Source organism: Melanotaenia boesemani, chromosome 8, assembly GCF_017639745.1.
Source record: "Melanotaenia boesemani isolate fMelBoe1 chromosome 8, fMelBoe1.pri, whole genome shotgun sequence".
Taxonomy (NCBI): Eukaryota; Metazoa; Chordata; class Actinopteri; order Atheriniformes; family Melanotaeniidae; genus Melanotaenia; species Melanotaenia boesemani.
The window spans coordinates 25,182,913-25,199,906 of record NC_055689.1 but is presented as its reverse complement, the minus strand read 5'-3'; the positions used below and the strand labels follow the sequence as shown (position 1 = coordinate 25,199,906).

Here is a 16,994-nt window from a genome sequence, read left to right as displayed (position 1 = left end):
ATTCATTACATTTCAAAGGGGAGTGACGCAGTTATTGTACATCTATAGATACTCCATGCTTTTTTTTCATATGACCTGAAATCACATTTTTTTTTCATCAAACTTTAGCTATAAAATTCCTCAAACACATTAACGGAGAGGAATTCTAATCGTTATCTGGAGGCTGTATGACGGATCTCTACGTCTCTTGAATTTGGATGCCATTCTGGTTGGAGGTTGCGGTAGACCCCGAGGACTGGATGCGATAACCAGGACGAAACATGCCGCAGCCAAAATCACGAAAAATCGCCATCCTCGGGTACAGATCCGTAGGTGAGTTAATAGAAAACGAAGCAAATTGGGGTGTCTCCTCCGTGTCCTCGAATGGGACGGTGAGATTTAAGCGGCCTCTCCAGTGAGTTTTAAGTCCATTATGCGAGCGGTTTACGCCTCCTATAATAGACTTAAATTGTAGGGAGTAGGATCTGTCACGCAACATTTCTGAACGAAAGGAATGAGCGCTACTAGGTGAGATTTGGCCTTGTGGGTTTCGTAGGCCGCGAATAAGCTTTAAGACATTTATTTACCCACTTATTGCTCGTATGGATAGTTTTCCATCAGTGACCCTGACCCTGGAGCCATGTTAGTGCCATGCTCTGTATAGGCCTGACTGTCCAGTGTTCTGACTCATCACTGCGTGGTTTAATGTATCGCATCTGAAATCAAAGAAGTACAATGTGTACGCACTGAAAGGATGTTGAGGATGGCAAGATGGCACTCACAGATAGCGCGATTAAAGAGCAGCGTGCCTGTAGTAAGGACAAACCGCTCATTGAGAGGATGGTTGCAGTTGTATATCTTCCGTGATGGCAGCATTATTATTATTATTATTATTTTTTTTTTTTTTTTTTTGGCACATTTTTCTTTTAGCATGCCTTGTTTTTATCCGGGATTGTTTTTCAGATTTTTTTTTAAATATTTGTATCTCTGCCTTCTTATAACCCTGTCAATCATTACTATTTCTAATTATTATTTGTATTTTACAGGAAAGTCTTCCTTGACAATTCAGTTTGTGGAAGGCCAGTTTGTGGATTCCTATGATCCAACAATAGAAAACAGTAAGTGGGGATTTCATAAACTGTTACACCTTTTCTTTGCAGTACAAGCTGTGTATGCTGGAAACTTTCGCAGAGGTGGTAACCCTCGCCAACCCCCATGTGTTTGAATCCTATGTTATTTCGAGCTTATCATCGCATGTGATTGTTTTTGCTGCAGTTTTCTGTTATCAGTGGTATCTTCATCATCTGTTAATAATGTGCAACATGGTATTTGGCTGTCAGGTTTTATGACTAGTAGTAGTTATCTCAAGTCAGATTTCATATGAAAATTACACATTGTCAGCTGTACATCTTCAATATTTTATATTCTTGTAAAGGACCCGTATGATTATTAATAGTGATTATTCTTAGAGCCTCAACAAAAGAAAACAGAATTTCTTTAATTGGCTCTAGGAGATGTCATCTCTTATAAGTTTCTTCATTTTGAATGAAGTTTGAAATATCTTTAAGAACCAAGAAGAGAAATTCACTCGTCTTCTTTTTCAACACTTTCCATGTGGTTGAGATTCTACACAGACTTATTACGATAAAGTGAATAAATAGACACGTTAATAAATAGTTTAAACCATTTTTAGGCATGAAACATCCTTTTAATGACTGTTTCCTGCAAAAGAAAGGACATAGTTTATATGAAAATGCTGGTTTTCGAAAGACTGGATAATCTACCTGGAGCACTCCAAGAGAAAACAAAATATTTTAGCCATGCCTTTTCTTCATTGTGGCTTAGGTGATTAAATAAAAAAATACATACAATATAAATATGAAGCCCTGAAACCTAAATGACAATCTACACAGAAACTAGAAAAAACAAAACAAGATTAAACTCTATGATGTAACTAAAACCATGACAACTAATAAGAGTTTTTTTTTTCCAGTATTCAGACAAGTGTTATACTGTCTTACAAGAGTGAAAAAATATTTGTCATGCTTTTCCTGATTTGTTACTGAGGTTATTATCTTGTCTGATCAAAGCCTGAACAGAAGAGAAAACCACAGAACATGGTTTTAAAAATTAACAGAAACACTCCAGCATGAGTTCTTGTAGGAAGTGGCACCTATTTTTCCTTTAATAGCAGATGTATTTTATCCACATTCATATTTTATAAACAAGTTTTTCTATCTGAGCAAAACAACCACTTAAAAAAAGGACATAAAAAAAAATTAGATTTCATAGTTTTATAGATTTGAAAAAAGTTATTTTCTATAGCATCACAACACATCCACAAGCCCAAGGAGTGAAGAGATCTCCAGCTCTGAGGCTTAGTTTGATGTTAACACATGAATGAATGTTAACATATATTCATTTTCAATCAAGCTACAATAATGAGTAACAAAATAATCACAAGGACTGATGTAAAAAAAACTCTAAACAACCTCAAAAGAACCCCAAATAAAGAGTAAAGTTTACTTAAAATGACAGAAAGCAAACAGCAAGTTAAAATGATCATTTATGCACATATCAGTGGAAAAAAGTCAGAACACATCCATGTAATAGAAGCAGTCACTTTAGTCTCTGTCCTTCTGGCTGTCTTGCTTCTAGAAGAACCAGGTCTACCAGCCTGTCATAAATCCTCAGCTGACTCCTTGTTTTTATTCCAGGGTTAAATCTGAACTATAACATACTATAAATCCAAAAAACTCCATATTCTTAGTAGAAGTTGACTGATAGTAAATCACAAGATTCTGTTGTTACCCAGCAGGGTGCAATGTTCCCTCTAAAAACAGTGTGTTGAAGCACTCCACCAGCTGATTTCACCAGTTTCCACACTTTCAAACAGAAAAGACAACAGAAAGAAAAAAAACTTGTTTTGAGAAACTTCTCTGGTACACGGCTGGACATCTTACGCTAACAGAGGGGAACTTGCTCGAAGGCACTTTTGACAGCACGTTTTTGCAGGACTTGCAGGAGAACATGCAGTAATTCATCAACCTCCTGAGCACAAATGATCCCAGACACTCCAGAGGCTGGAGTCTAAACTTTACCTGCAGGCTGTTTCTCTTTCCCCTGACATGTTCGCTCACATTTACCACCCTGTGGTTCTTGGCCGTGTGGTCTGTATCTATAAATAATCCCTGGATGTTTAACATAGTTGTGTCAGCATTATCAGCGAGATGCTGCAGGCTGTGGGCCTCCTGCGTCCAGCGAGAGATAACGAGACTCCTCTACAGACAGATATTGACAGTCCTGCGCTGAATGAACTCGATGGTACCAAACTGGATCTATAATTGAGTTATGTTTTGAAATGTCGACAGGACAGAGAGTACAGAAGATGTAGTTGGTAATTGTTATATGTACTTTTCCCCTTTGCATTGAAAGCTCTGCTCTCTAATTTCTGTTTAATTCCTGATCTTTCTTTTCTACTAATTGCAGCATTTACTAAAATGATCACAATAAATGGACAAGAGTACCACCTTCAGCTTGTAGACACAGCAGGACAGGTATGACTCTGTACACTCAGGCTGTGATTGGTTTACTGATTTTCATGTAAATATGTCTTGTAATATTAATGTCTTCTTTTCCAGGATGAGTACTCCATTTTCCCTCAGACTTACTCCATAGATATCAACGGTTACATTCTGGTCTATTCAGTTACATCTAATAAAAGGTACTTGTTCATCTCTGCTGCTTAAAATATATAAGCCCAATATCTCTGCAGTACTGCATGATGAGTTGGACTGCATGCACTTCCTGAATGCTGAAAAGGACATTTTTCTTGTCTCTTCCAGCTTTGAAGTTGTACAGGTTATCCATGAAAAACTGTTGGACATGGTGGGGAAAGTTCAGTGAGTGAAACTTCTCTTTCTGCTGTCCAAGCAAGTCCAAGACATTTTTAAAAATATAAATCAATGACATTTCCTTTCAATGCAGAGTTCCAATTATGCTTGTCGGAAACAAGAATGACCTACATATGGAGCGGTATGTCCTAGTACTCACTAAAATTGGTTTTCATTGGGTTCACGATAGACAGGAGCTGTGCATATATGTCAGAATACTCTATAGTTATGTAATCACTTCTATTCTGCAAACACAAAGCTGAAACACAGATGAGAGTAGATGTCAGCATCAGATGTAATATGCACCATATGAATGAAATGATTCGCCCCAGGCTGATGGAGTTACACAGTTTTTCCTTGAACTTTTGTAGCAAATTCACCATTCACAACACCAAGTCAATGGAATTAATTACCTGTACAGATTTCTTAGTTACTATGGTCACACTCTTTTTTTTCACACCTCAGAGTAATCAGTTGTGAAGAGGGAAAAGCATTAGCTGAATCCTGGAACGCAGCCTTCATGGAGTCCTCAGCTAAAGAGAACCAGGTAATATTTGCATTTTATCATCCTCACAGTTTGATGAAACTGTTTATTTATTTATTTTTAATGCACAGACAACATTGCTCTGTTAGTGATAATAAGGAGAGGTTGTTTAAGTTCTGGAGCTAATGTTGCTAATGTATACAGTGGGAAAAGCAGGTGCAGGACTGCACTGTGACAGGAAAAATACATACACTGCATAAACTGAAGGTTTAGAGAGGAAACAAATAGACTGTAATCATTATATTGGTCTTTTCTGAATTCATATTTTGTTTGGTGTAAAAGAAAAAAAAAATATTCAGTACATCTCTCAGCCTGAACTCCAATCTCTCTGACCCTCTTAAGGAAAAGAAGATACTAGCATTGGATGGATATGTGGGTGGATAGTTATTGAAATGGTTTTTGTTAATCAAATAGAGATTTTGTGAATGGCTAAACAAGAGTTGCCATTGAGGTGCACTATGAGAAGTGTAGAATCCAGAATTTTATGTGGCTTGACACACAAGTTGTGACTAAAGTTAAGTATATTGACCACTTCCAGCTGTCTCTCTGCAAAGTAGTTTTCATTAGTTCATGTGGAATCAGCTTTTTTCAATCTCTGCAAGGCACACCCTTCGGATGTTGCCAGTCAATCACAGGCTGAAACACAGGAGAGACCAACAACCATTCATGCACACACTCACAGCTATGGTCAGTTTAGATTAACCAGTGAAGCTAACATACATGCCTTCAGACTGTGGGAGGAGAAAACCCACAGAGAAACTAGGAGACGAAACTATTGCAAACTCCACACTCATACTGGGAGTATTGTATGCTCCAAACAATAGCTTTCCAAACGCTGCCTTAGCCAGCTTATAACAACTCTTTATGTAACATGCTAAAGTTTGATATATTAAGACTGTGCAGGGATTTTAGCTCAACACAACTTCATGACTGCAGAAGTAATTTAGTCTCCATCTGTTGATGTAGACTAACTATTGATTACTAGTATGTCACATGCTAAGGTTTCGGGATAGTAAAATGACCAGTGCAGGAAATGAGAATGCTGCTATCTCTCTCAGAACTTCACCAATTTCAACATTAATCTGTTTTCACTGAGGTGATTTGACCAAGAGAGGTGCCTAAACGCAGCATGTTGATAGAATAATGTTTAAAAACTGAATAATTCAGCCAGTGATTTTAAATTTAAACATTAATTGTTACGTAGCTGGAGCTTCATAAATCAGGCTATACGGATGTCTTCAAACAACTCGGCTGACATCTAGTTAAACTCAAAACAGTTTTTCCTTCTTCGGTTAGGCACTTAATGTTATGTCAAAATAAAGCACTTCAAAATAAAGCACTGTATTGCCCTTAGAAAGTAAACATATCACATGCATGTCAGAATTATAACAGCAACTAATCATGAAATACAGGCAAATTCATACTCAGCAAACTAAACATATTAAACATCACTATTCACTGAGCATTCTACAACATTAATAGTGTTTTGAAGACATTAAATCAGGTTGCATTGATTCATTAATCAGTGTAAAGTGATTTATTACTTAGCTCATGAGAAGCTGCATTAAATCCCTGAACGCATCAGGACACATATCCTCCAGCTTCTCCTATGAGAAGTGCTACACCAGAGCATGTTCCCATTCAAATAACATTAAGTAGCTGCACTAAACCAATCAATACTACACACATCAAACTGGGTTGTTCTGACTCAGGTGATGCATCAATCCTCCATGTTAGTGCCTTCTTCCCAGTTTTCTTTGGCACAAGTAGCAAGCTGTGCTGTTGAAACAAACTGCTGCAGATGCAGCAGATTTCTTGATAAGAAGCCCTGGTGCATTTGTTGTATCACTGTTGTCGTACATCAGCTGTTTCAGAGCAGTGACTGCACTCGTGACTGACTTGCAGTGAATTTAGCAATCACCACACTCGTCCACTTCAGCAAGCTGTGAGGCACTTTGTGCTGCTGCAGCTACATTAACCACAACAGCAGGTGTGCTTGAAGACGCCTACACAGTCTGTGTTCTGAAGCCCTACTGCTCTGCACTTGTCTGTATTGTGTTTCCTACTTTCAAGTGGACGAAAAGCCAGCAATGCACAACGGTTCAAAAGTTTATCCTCCTTATCACAGCACGTGCTATTCACAGCTCTCTGCGTGTTCATTTTCATCTTGGAAATACTGTCCTGAACAGAACACAGCAGCACTTCGAAAAACACAAGAGCCCCAGAAACACTACTTATTTTAAGAAAATCCATAATCCAACAACAACACAGTGTTTCACAAAACTCAGCCAGTAACTGATGCGCTCTGGTTGTTTTGCATTGACTTTGTTTTGATGTTTTGATTGTTTTATTTACATTTTATTTAGGTAGGCCAGATTAACTAAATTCAGCAGTTGTTTCATTGGCTAAAAAACTTTTGTTTTCATTCAAAGACAGTGTGATGAAGGGCTTAAAAAATAAAAAATTTCAGTTATTTTTGTGGCACATATTTCCTTCATTTATTCACAGGGATCAGCTACTGGAAATTGGCCAAAATATGACTTTTTACTGTCAGTATCAGTCCAGACAAGCTTCCCTTTCAAAGAGAAACAAAATATGTGAGAAAATAACGACATGGAAAAACAGAAAAACTTAAACATCAACAACAAAATAAGAAGCATCAAAACTAATTCACAAAATGCAAAAGACATATAACACTTTTTTTTAAATGAAATGAAAGGTGTGACTTTGTTTTTCTACACGTTTCTAATCTTTTGGCAGTTTTTGTAAAATGTCACTTCATGTTTTTGAGTTTCCTGTTTATGTTTTTCTTTTGTTGTTTCTCTGCTCTGAGATTTTTCAGTTATACTGATATTTTTTGCTTTAGTGTTGTGTTTGCATGCTATACTACTCACCCAAACTTCCATTTTCAGCATTACTAGTATTAATCTACACACAGATATATTCAGCGAGTCAGTTAATAAGCTTTGAGAAAAGCTGGATGCAACAGTGCTAAGCTTATAAACAACATCTCTATTGTGGCGATAGTCCTGGGAGAATCCAGTGGAGGGTGAAAGTTCAAAGTAGTGTGAGTGAAGCTTGTGACATTGTCCTTTGTGTGTGTGTGTGTGTGTGTGTGTGTGTGTTTGTTTGTTGTGTCTCTTTCAGACGGCAGTAGAGGTTTTCCGAAGGATGATCCTGGAGGCAGAAAAGATGGATGGCGGCGTACAGCCGGGAAAAACATCCTGCTCCATGATGTAGAGCCGCCCAATCAACACACAGGACACTGCACTGGGATATCCCGTTACTTGAAGGCTAGCTGCCAGTTCTCCTCCACCTCAGCTGACTCCACCCTCCCTCTCCCCACTCCTACCCCATCCCCGCAGGGTCCTAAATATCCAATACTGTATATTTATGGCTGTGATGGACTGGTGACCTGTCCAGGGTGTAACCTGCCGCTCACCTGCTAAAAGCTGGGTTAGGCTCCAGCTGCCCCGCGACCCTTCATTGGGCGAAGCGGTATAGATAATGGATGGATGGTATATTTATGGCTCTGACTCCACTGTTATTTATCAGTATTTCCTATTTCCTTCTGTCATCCTTGTTTTTCTTTGCGTGTTTGATGGGAATTAAAAAAAAAAGGATGAGTGGTGGTAAAAATGTCTTAAATTTCCCACAATTCACCCCTTCATCCCTGTGCTTAGCACTGATGCAAAACAGAAAAACAGCATATGCGGATGTATCAGAAAAAATGTTTCCTTAGAAGTGGACAACATGTATCTAGGAGCAGAGATACATAAGTAGTGGCTTGATGCATCTTAGCTTCTCATTTTGTAGTTTCCATATGAGCTACAGGCTGTTTAAATACACAAGATAAGAGAGTTGTCATGTTTGCCATGCATACGTTCTTTCTGCAAACACATTTCTTCTGATACATCATGCTGTTTGGGCCCTCCAGTATACAGATCTTTTTCTACTTCATCACCCCGCAAATCCTCTCTGTCCATCAGTTTGTTTCATAGCGGTTACTGTCAGCCAAAACAAAATCTGCATCCATTTTCTAATGTTGAAAATGTTGTACAAATGTTTTTGATTGTAATCATTAAAGCAAAAAGTGGTTATGTAAGCTGGTTTGTGGATTATTCTGACCATATGTTTGTTTACTTTTCTGTAAAAATGTCAAGTGTTTTCCAGATTAGTGACAAAGAGCAAAATTTGTTCTGATCCTCTGTGCTTCTAAACACATGGAGAAAGAGTAGGTAATAATTTAAGTTTGTTTCATCTTTTTGCTGCATGATAAATACTGTTATCTTTATTCAAGGAATGGAAATTATATGCATCATTTGAGAGATAATCAGATGTGTTGCAAATGAAAAGTTCAACAAATTGGAGGCGTGCAACTTGTACAACTGGAGAATAAACACTACAGATTTTAAGACTTGGGAATAACAATGAGTAGACACACATGGTCTTTTATAAACTCTTTTATTCACGAAGAAATAATAGCTCCTTGTGCTCAACATCTGCCTGCAGCAGCAGCATTCTGCTGCAGGAGTCATTGGGGGTTAAGTGCCTTGCTCAGCCTCCACTGTAGAACAAATTTTCTTTGACTGGGAATCTTACAGGGTGTTGCACATGTCTTCGGTGCAGCACTTTATGTCAATGTAGGCGTTCATCTTCAGCATTTGGCAGTCTGACAGAGCCATGCATTTCTGATAATGGCCATCTAAGAGAGTCAAATGAAAAAATGTTTTTTATGCAAGAAGAACCTAGGATGTTGACTTGCTGTGTATTACATGCTCTTTAGAAAATCAGTTAAATTATCTGTTTTTCTTCCTGCACAACTAGATGCAAGTTCCCACTTCAATTACACTGTCATCCCTCCCTGTTTGTGTGTCATGTGGTAGGATACATGTGGTAATGTACAAACTGTTTAATAATTTAGTATTTCTGCAAACTCACATGGTTGTCTGAGGAAACTGGCTGCAGCACAGGCATCCTTCTCCGGATTACAAGTCTCTACACTGAGCTCACACTTGCCTCCGGCCTTTCTTGGGACACAGCGATGGCAGTTTAGAGCCTCACCTAAAAACAGAAAAGATAACATATTTCAGACTGTTATTCTGAATAAATGCGCCGACTGTTCTTTGTCAAAATCTATTGTTAATGTCTTCTGATCATGGAATTAGTCTATTTCTTTGTTCCTTTTTTGTCTCAGATTTTATTCAAACAATCTGCTGTGACATTAAAAAGAAATACATTTAAGCTTCTGGCTAGTTTGCCAAGACTGTGCTTTAAAAGGCTAAAAGAGAAGGTAGATCTCCCCGTTGCACAGCAGCAGAGGTTGTGTTTATATAGTGGAGAATCAGTGACAGACTCACCAGCTGTAAACAGCATGGCGACGGTTAATGCCAAGATCAACAGCTTCATTGTTTCGTTCAGCACTGCACCCTACAGCAGATAACGCACAGATTTGATAACATACACAATGCTTTCCATTTCCAGATTTTATGGCTGGGAATCCATAAAATTAAACTTGATGTGAGTCTGTAAATTCTCAGTATAGGTGATTATCTCTTAATTTTAAAGCATTACGCGGTGTTTACATTTAAATAAAAAATAAATTATTCCTGATTTTATATTGACACTATGAATCTGATTTAAAAAAGAGCCAACGGGGTTAAATACACACAAAAAGATAACTGTATGTACCCAAAAGCAGTGTTTCATATGCACATACCTCACTGATATGTCCACTTCGGTGTCTGCCAAATACTCATGTGTGTTCACTTTCTGTCTTTTTATACTCCCTTATACTTTGTTTTGTCATGGTAACGTCCTCTTAAGTGCCAAGCAGGCGTACCATATCCCTGCTGAGTCTATTTGCTTATTACCTTACTGGCCTTGGGTACACTGTGTTCAGGGGTTATGCTTTCTCAATGAATTATGCAACAACAGTTCACCCTTTGTCCGATGTAAGAATTTTCCAGAAAATAAAATATGCACTGATATCAAACTCAAATAAAGCTTTACATTAGTGTGTTAGGAGGACAAATGCACATTAGTCAAATTGACTGGTTGTTTGCTTTGGGTGGATTATGTCTGACACATAAAAGGTGGCACACCTTTAGCTCTTAAATCAGCATTATCACCGGATATGGGCTGACTGAAACAAACATAAAAGCTGACTTGATATGAGCATGCATGTAATATACTGTATGAGGCAAAATAAGTTTTTAAAGTTCTAACAAGCTTGAAAGTCAATATTTGGTAAACACCTTTATTCCCAAACACAGCTTGAACCCTCAGACAGGCTTTCTTGATATTTCTTTAAGAGGTCTTCAGGAATAGTTCTCTAGTCTTCTTGGAGGACTTTCCAAAGTTCTTATTTGCTGCCTTTTGTTTCATTCTCTTACTTGATTATTCCATACTGCTTCAATAATGTTGAGGTTTGGGGTCTGGGGAGGAGTCATCATTCCATAAGACTTGTTGCCACTGATTTTCAGTTCAGTTCTTGTGTCATTTGGCATACTTTAGCTTTTTTTTTCTCAGTTTTATTCCTTACGAATAACTTCTTGACAGCCACCTTTCCATAGATTTCTGATGAGGCTTCAGTAAATAGCAGATGGAACCGAGGGTCCAGATGTATCTTCAGGTCATGTGTCAGGTCTTTGCTGGATTCTTTTCTTTTTTTCTATTGCTACATCATTTTTATATGCTCTTCATTTGCTGCAGAAAATTCTTTAGGCTTGCTATTTCATCATTTTGTCCACCACTACAGCTGAAATAAGTTTTCAGCTAATGACTCTAAGGGAATCCAATTATTAGTGCAAAAGATAAAATTTTATGTCAGTCAAATTGTATTATGTCAGTTGTATGGTGTATTTTTTGTAGCTGCAGATAACACCACTGGTCTTTTTTTATGCATGAATGATTCACAGGTCAGTGATAAGTGACCTAGTAAAGAAGAGTTAAAAAAGAGACAATTCTCTAAAAATGTTCAGTTCAGGCACTGAACCGAAATTGAGCGAAAAAGCAGCCAATGTCTAAATAAAAACTTTAAAGGCTCTCAGAAAGCCTGGAGAACTATAGTTCAAGACCACTTAATAATATAACCAGACAGTCTGTCTCCTCGGAAGTAACATACAAAGAAATAAGGGGCAACTCAAGACTTTTGCACTACAGTAAGTCTAGTGAAAGAAAGTGCTGTACCATCTAAGTGTGATATATAGGCCATTTCAAATTTTTGTGACTTATCTCTGCTTTTGCAAATAAATAGAGGAGGGTCATACAGCATGCTAACCTAAAAAAAAAAAGAAAAACGGATTTGCTTTGCAACCTGCTCTACCTGCCTCACCCAGGGATCATCTGTAGATTAGTGGCAAGAACAACAACAATTGATTCCTAAAGAGAAACAGGAGGACTGTCAGCTTTCATGTAAGACTGCCCTCTTCACCCTGCTGCCGTTAAACCTCTCTTAGATAAGTAGTCTGACACTGACTTGGACCATACGTCCCTGTTGCTTTCTGCCAGAGAAAAGTTTATTATTTGGGTCATTACTGCCCTTTAACCTCTGTTAAAACTTTCCCTCTCTGTGTTTGTTTTCCCCCTCATCTGGACACAGCCCAAATATTACTCTGCAACCTCTAACAAAACCCAATCAAAGCTAAATCTCTTCCACCCTGTTGTTTCGTCTCCTTTGGAGGCAAACTCCAATATCAGCACTGGCACATGTAAGGGAAACTGTCCATGAAGCAAAATGTCTAAACCCCCCATTGTTGGGCTTTTGTTGCCTCCACCTCGCGATACCACCAGTCTCTCGTTCGGCCATATATATCTGGGAGTCCAAATTTTTCCACTCTTAGACTGTGTGAGTATTTTGGAAGAGTTAAGAGTGGAAAATGTCTCAGTACTCAGGAAAGGTGAGTACCACAACAAGAATGCAGTCACAGTAAACCTTTCCCAGACCTATACAGGCTAATCACGAACAGAAGTTGATCACACACACATCACAAGGAATAATTTGAAGAGTTTTTGATATCCATTATAAATATTTCTGACTATCTGTTAGACAGAAAAGGAAACATGTTTGTAGCATTTTCACTGTGTCTTCACCGTTGTTATGAAAACAGATTGTGTTCTATGAGGGAAAATGTTTTACGGGGAGGAAGCTGGAGATCTGCAGCGACTGCGATAACTTCCAGGATCGTGGCTTCATGAACAGGGTCAACTCTGTGCGTGTGGAGAGCGGTGCCTTCATCTGCTTTGACCACCCAGACTTCAAGGGCCAGCAGTATATTCTGGAGCATGGCGAGTACCCTGAATTCCAGCGCTGGAATGCCCATAATGATCACATGGGCTCCTGCAGACCAATCAGAATGGTAAGAGTGAGAGTATGAGAGAGACCCCAGGGGCAGACAAATGTTTGGTTGGTAGAAGAAAAAAAAGGAAGACTGGCATATGTTTGGCCTCATTTGTTCACATCTGTTTTTCTGAGAAATCAAACTCTGATTAATTAGTAATATGTGGCATGATGTAGAAATCATGTTGCTACAAAGCTGCACTTTTTAATCTAACACTTTTTCATATTACAAGCTGACACCATCAGCTGAAGGGAAGCTTCAGTACTGCTGGATTTCAGAAATAGACTATGACTTATAGATAACATCCTCCGCATTTAACGCTTGCATTTCTATAGGTGTGCACACAATGCAGCCTCGGTCACATAAAGGAGACAGCCTTGGTCGTTGAAGAGAGGTGAAGCTGATCGTTGCTGCTATGACTCATGCCATTTTCCTCCCCAGCACGGAGAGCACTACAGGATGGAGATGTTCGAGGGAGACAACTTTACCGGCCAGTGTGTGGAGCTGTGTGACGACTGTCCATTTCTGCAAGCACGAGGCTTGACCAAGAATTGTATCAACTCCATCAAGGTTTATGGAGACGGAGCGTATGTATCTTTGTGGCCATAAATTATATTTCACTGGTGCACATAACACTTTTAAAACAAGTCTTAAATATAACTCATTGCACTTAAAGAAGCAGATTTTCTCTCTTGCTTCATATTTACATAACCAGCTCAGAAGGCAAAGACTGCTGCAAAAACTGCTCATGTTTCCATAGAATACAGCTGAATCTAAAATCATTCAGCTACAACAAAAAATGGACTTAGCACTCTGGTTTAATTCGCAGATAGTTTTTGTTTAATGTGGAAACAAACTAAAAGTTCAAAACTACAACAAAAGCCAAAATACTTAATGAAATATTAATATTGCACAATTAAAGGATGTAAATAAAATCAGTGCAGTCCAGCCCTCTTCTTATCCTCTGAGAAGTTAATAATACAAAGAATTAAATCAACATTACATTCTCTGTGATATTTGCAGCTCTGGAGCATTGCTATTATTTAAAAGGATATTATGAAGAGAGGGATCTAGGACTTCATATAACATAGAAGTAAAGTTAAACTTTCTGATTTTATGGCCATCATCTTAAACACATCTCTCTTCAGGGAGTCACTGAGCTACACAAGTGAACACTTTAATTCTTTAAAGCCCGAGCCAAGAAAAAATTGGGTAAAAATTCTAATTATTTTAATCTGAATGCTTAATTTGTCCCTTTAAAAAAAAAAGAAATTAAAAAAAGAATCATTAACAATATTATCTTAACATGTGATGTGTTAAAATGATTGTAGTACAAAAGATTTCCACCAGGGGGCAGAAGACATGGCTCAGATTATGAACAGCAGAGTTTTTACCAAAAGTGATGCAAAATGTCTCAGAAACTGTATGTGTCAAATATGAAACATACAGCATTACATGATTAAAGAGTTATCGCGGGGACTGTCTGAAAGTGGTTTCTGCAACAGAAAACTGTTGGCAGTGAAGTTTGTGGAAATCCCAGATGGGGATTTGGTTTTCACTGAAAAACTTACACTACAGTCATTGCTATTACAGATAACATGAATGCATTCACTATAAAAACATAAATAGTAAAAATACACAACATGAATAAATTTAAAGTCAAACTAAACCTTTTGAAGGTGAGGTAAGGTGGTTTCTTTACAGAAACCACCTTAAAAAGCTGAATTTCATGTGGAATTTTCTATGCTTTTAGGCGCACAAACAAAATGAGAAACTCTCAGAGGTGCATAGGCTGTCTGCAGCTTTCAGGCACTGACCATGAACTGCTCTGCCTTTGGCTTTAAGCTAAGCAGAATGCTTTTTATGTGAACCCTTTTGCATCTCTGTCATCTCTCCACTGCTGTCAGAACCTGCTTAAAGGATTAAAACGCCCAAATAACGTTTCAATATTTCTTTTTCTTTAAGAGAGTTCAGACACACTAAAAACTTGGTAAATAAAAATGAATGAAGTCAAATTTTTATATTTTGGGAAATTAAATTTGACTTCCTGTCACTACCTTACATTAGATTTTGCCTATTTTACCACATGCATTTGATTTTATTTCCTCTCTAAACAGCTGGGTGCTGTACGAGGAGCCAAACTACCGTGGCCGCATGTACATCGTGGAGAGGGGAAGCTATTGCACCCACATGGAGTGGCAGGCAGAGAACCCCAACATCCAGTCCGTTCGCAGGGTGGCAAATTATTTTTAAAGCTACCTCACCATTGGTGGCAAAATAATCAACCACTGAGGATAAACATGCCACGCTGTCAAGTAATCTCTCACTGACTCTGTGGAGCTGTATAATAATAAAATATGAAGAAAATGTTTGAAGCTGCTTGCTGTTTTATTTTTGTACTGAATTATTCAAAGGCTGAAATAAAGTAGTGATCTTACAGTATTACCAATATTATTTTCTTTTTTTCCCTCCTTCTTAACCATTATATTTTGTTGTAGAAATGCCTACAGGGCTATTATTCAGGTAATTGCTTTCTATTAGACGCTATAAGTGGAAAACCTTTAAGTGCAGCACTTTTCCTCACACTAATGGATCCATTACCAGGTTATACGAGATATTTTGTACACCACTGAAGTTGATTAATAGATATATGTGGACGTAATTTATTTAAAAACTTTAATTGTTCTAAAGGTTTGAAGAAAATACAGCCCCAATAATCAGCAAAAGAAAATGCCCCAGTTAAGAGCTAAGCTGGTGAATGTTTGGCAATTGGCACAGAACAACAGAAACTGTGTTGTCCCCACATGCAGTGTATAAATCAAGAGTGAAAGATAGATATTGCACAGGTCAACAGTGTAGGTGCACCTGCCCCGGGGAGCTCTGCTACCACCTAGTGTCATTTATCTATTTTACTGTGTTTCTCACCTCAGGGGTCTCAAAGGGGACTTTCAGCATCACTGACAAAAATACACAAACATACAAAATGCCTCATACATGCTTTACAAGCTAGATACTCATTATAAAAGCCCTATAAATTCTACTAAATAACTATACTATTTTCACTCATTTGCATATTTAATCTAATGTTATGAGCAAAATCTAGCAGCCAACATGCTGCTAAATAAGACAACAAAAAGAAGAAGCAAAGAATAACTGAACACTTAGGTCAATACATAGGTACAGAATGCAGGACTGCTGCTGAAAACATAAATGAGAGGACAGTGACTATCGTATGTCTGAAAACTGACCTTACCTCACCTGAAATAATCTCCATACACACGGTCACAAAACAATTATGTTAAAGATGCTTGTGGTGTGAATGTCAGAACATTTTCTACAAGCACATAGTTTGATAGGTGCTTTCAGACTGCAGGAACTTTGACATAGTTCTAATAACCACAGGAAGAACTACCCTAGGAACTACAACTCATCTTAAGTCATGGAATAGCTTATGGGGTTCGTTTTTTGGTCCTGGTAAATCAATGAGAAGGATTTTCTTCTTCTTTCTTGTTGGTCAGCTGTCATTTCGGGGGACAACGCCACCTAATGAGCAGCTGTTGTAAATGTGTGACATGGTGTAGGCGGTTTGGTTAAGTGCATTGTGAAAGCAAAACAAACTAAGGTGCTAAAATGTTCTGAATTCATGGACCCCCTTGAAAACGAGATGGTGCATCTGAAGGAGCTATCCACTAAACAAATTTTAAATTTCAAATGTGAATTGCTCATCCAAACGAACCGAGTCCCCCGGGCTGTCCTGGTGTGAATCCCCTCTAAATTACAAGAAACAGCACCAACACAACCACGAGCAGCCCACTAGACATGCACAAAAGATTTGGTTCTGAGAGCCGATTCTTTGTAGTTAATCAGGAGAGCCAGCTCACATCGAGCTAGAGCTCCGGCTCACAGTTTTTTACTTAGCTCTCACAGTCCTGAGCCCACAGCTTAGATTGCGCCACATTTTTCTGATACTGCCCCCAAGTGGCAGCTAAACATTAACAGACAGGGATGTGCATCTGCAGGAGCTTTAAGACACAATAGGCCTACACATCAGTATGTCTGGACCTAATATACCAGAAATCACATGAGCTGTTTAAATTCTCCAGATACTAAGAAAACAAGCTTTAGTGATTCTTTTATTTGTATATATATATATATATATATATATATATATATATATATATATATATATATATATATATATATATATATATATATATGCATGACACATACTCACCA

At 38.1% G+C, this 16,994-nt stretch overlaps 3 protein-coding genes across 3 annotated transcripts; 2 read left to right on the top strand and 1 right to left on the bottom strand.

Moving 5' to 3' along the window:
- rheb (Ras homolog, mTORC1 binding) lies at positions 1-8,516 on the top strand. Its single transcript, XM_041992725.1, has 8 exons — positions 1-312; positions 1,026-1,097; positions 3,469-3,536; positions 3,621-3,703; positions 3,825-3,881; positions 3,967-4,014; positions 4,338-4,419; positions 7,564-8,516. Exons 1-8 carry the CDS (start codon positions 261-263, stop codon positions 7,654-7,656), a joined length of 555 nt encoding a protein of 184 aa, XP_041848659.1. The 5' UTR covers positions 1-260; the 3' UTR covers positions 7,657-8,516.
- Positions 8,517-8,885: 369 nt separating this feature from the next.
- On the bottom strand, positions 8,886-10,223 carry ly97.3 (lymphocyte antigen 97, tandem duplicate 3). The gene is made up of 4 exons (XM_041992726.1): positions 10,136-10,223; positions 9,777-9,846; positions 9,358-9,480; positions 8,886-9,121 (listed from the first exon to the last, which is right to left on the bottom strand). Exons 2-4 carry the CDS (start codon positions 9,823-9,825, stop codon positions 9,015-9,017), a joined length of 279 nt encoding a protein of 92 aa, XP_041848660.1. The 5' UTR covers positions 9,826-9,846; positions 10,136-10,223; the 3' UTR covers positions 8,886-9,014.
- Positions 10,224-11,819: 1,596 nt separating this feature from the next.
- LOC121644460 (gamma-crystallin N-A) lies at positions 11,820-15,120 on the top strand. Its single transcript, XM_041992387.1, has 4 exons — positions 11,820-12,317; positions 12,528-12,776; positions 13,200-13,345; positions 14,876-15,120. Exons 1-4 carry the CDS (start codon positions 12,297-12,299, stop codon positions 15,009-15,011), a joined length of 552 nt encoding a protein of 183 aa, XP_041848321.1. The 5' UTR covers positions 11,820-12,296; the 3' UTR covers positions 15,012-15,120.
- The last annotated feature ends 1,874 nt before the right edge of the window (positions 15,121-16,994 follow it).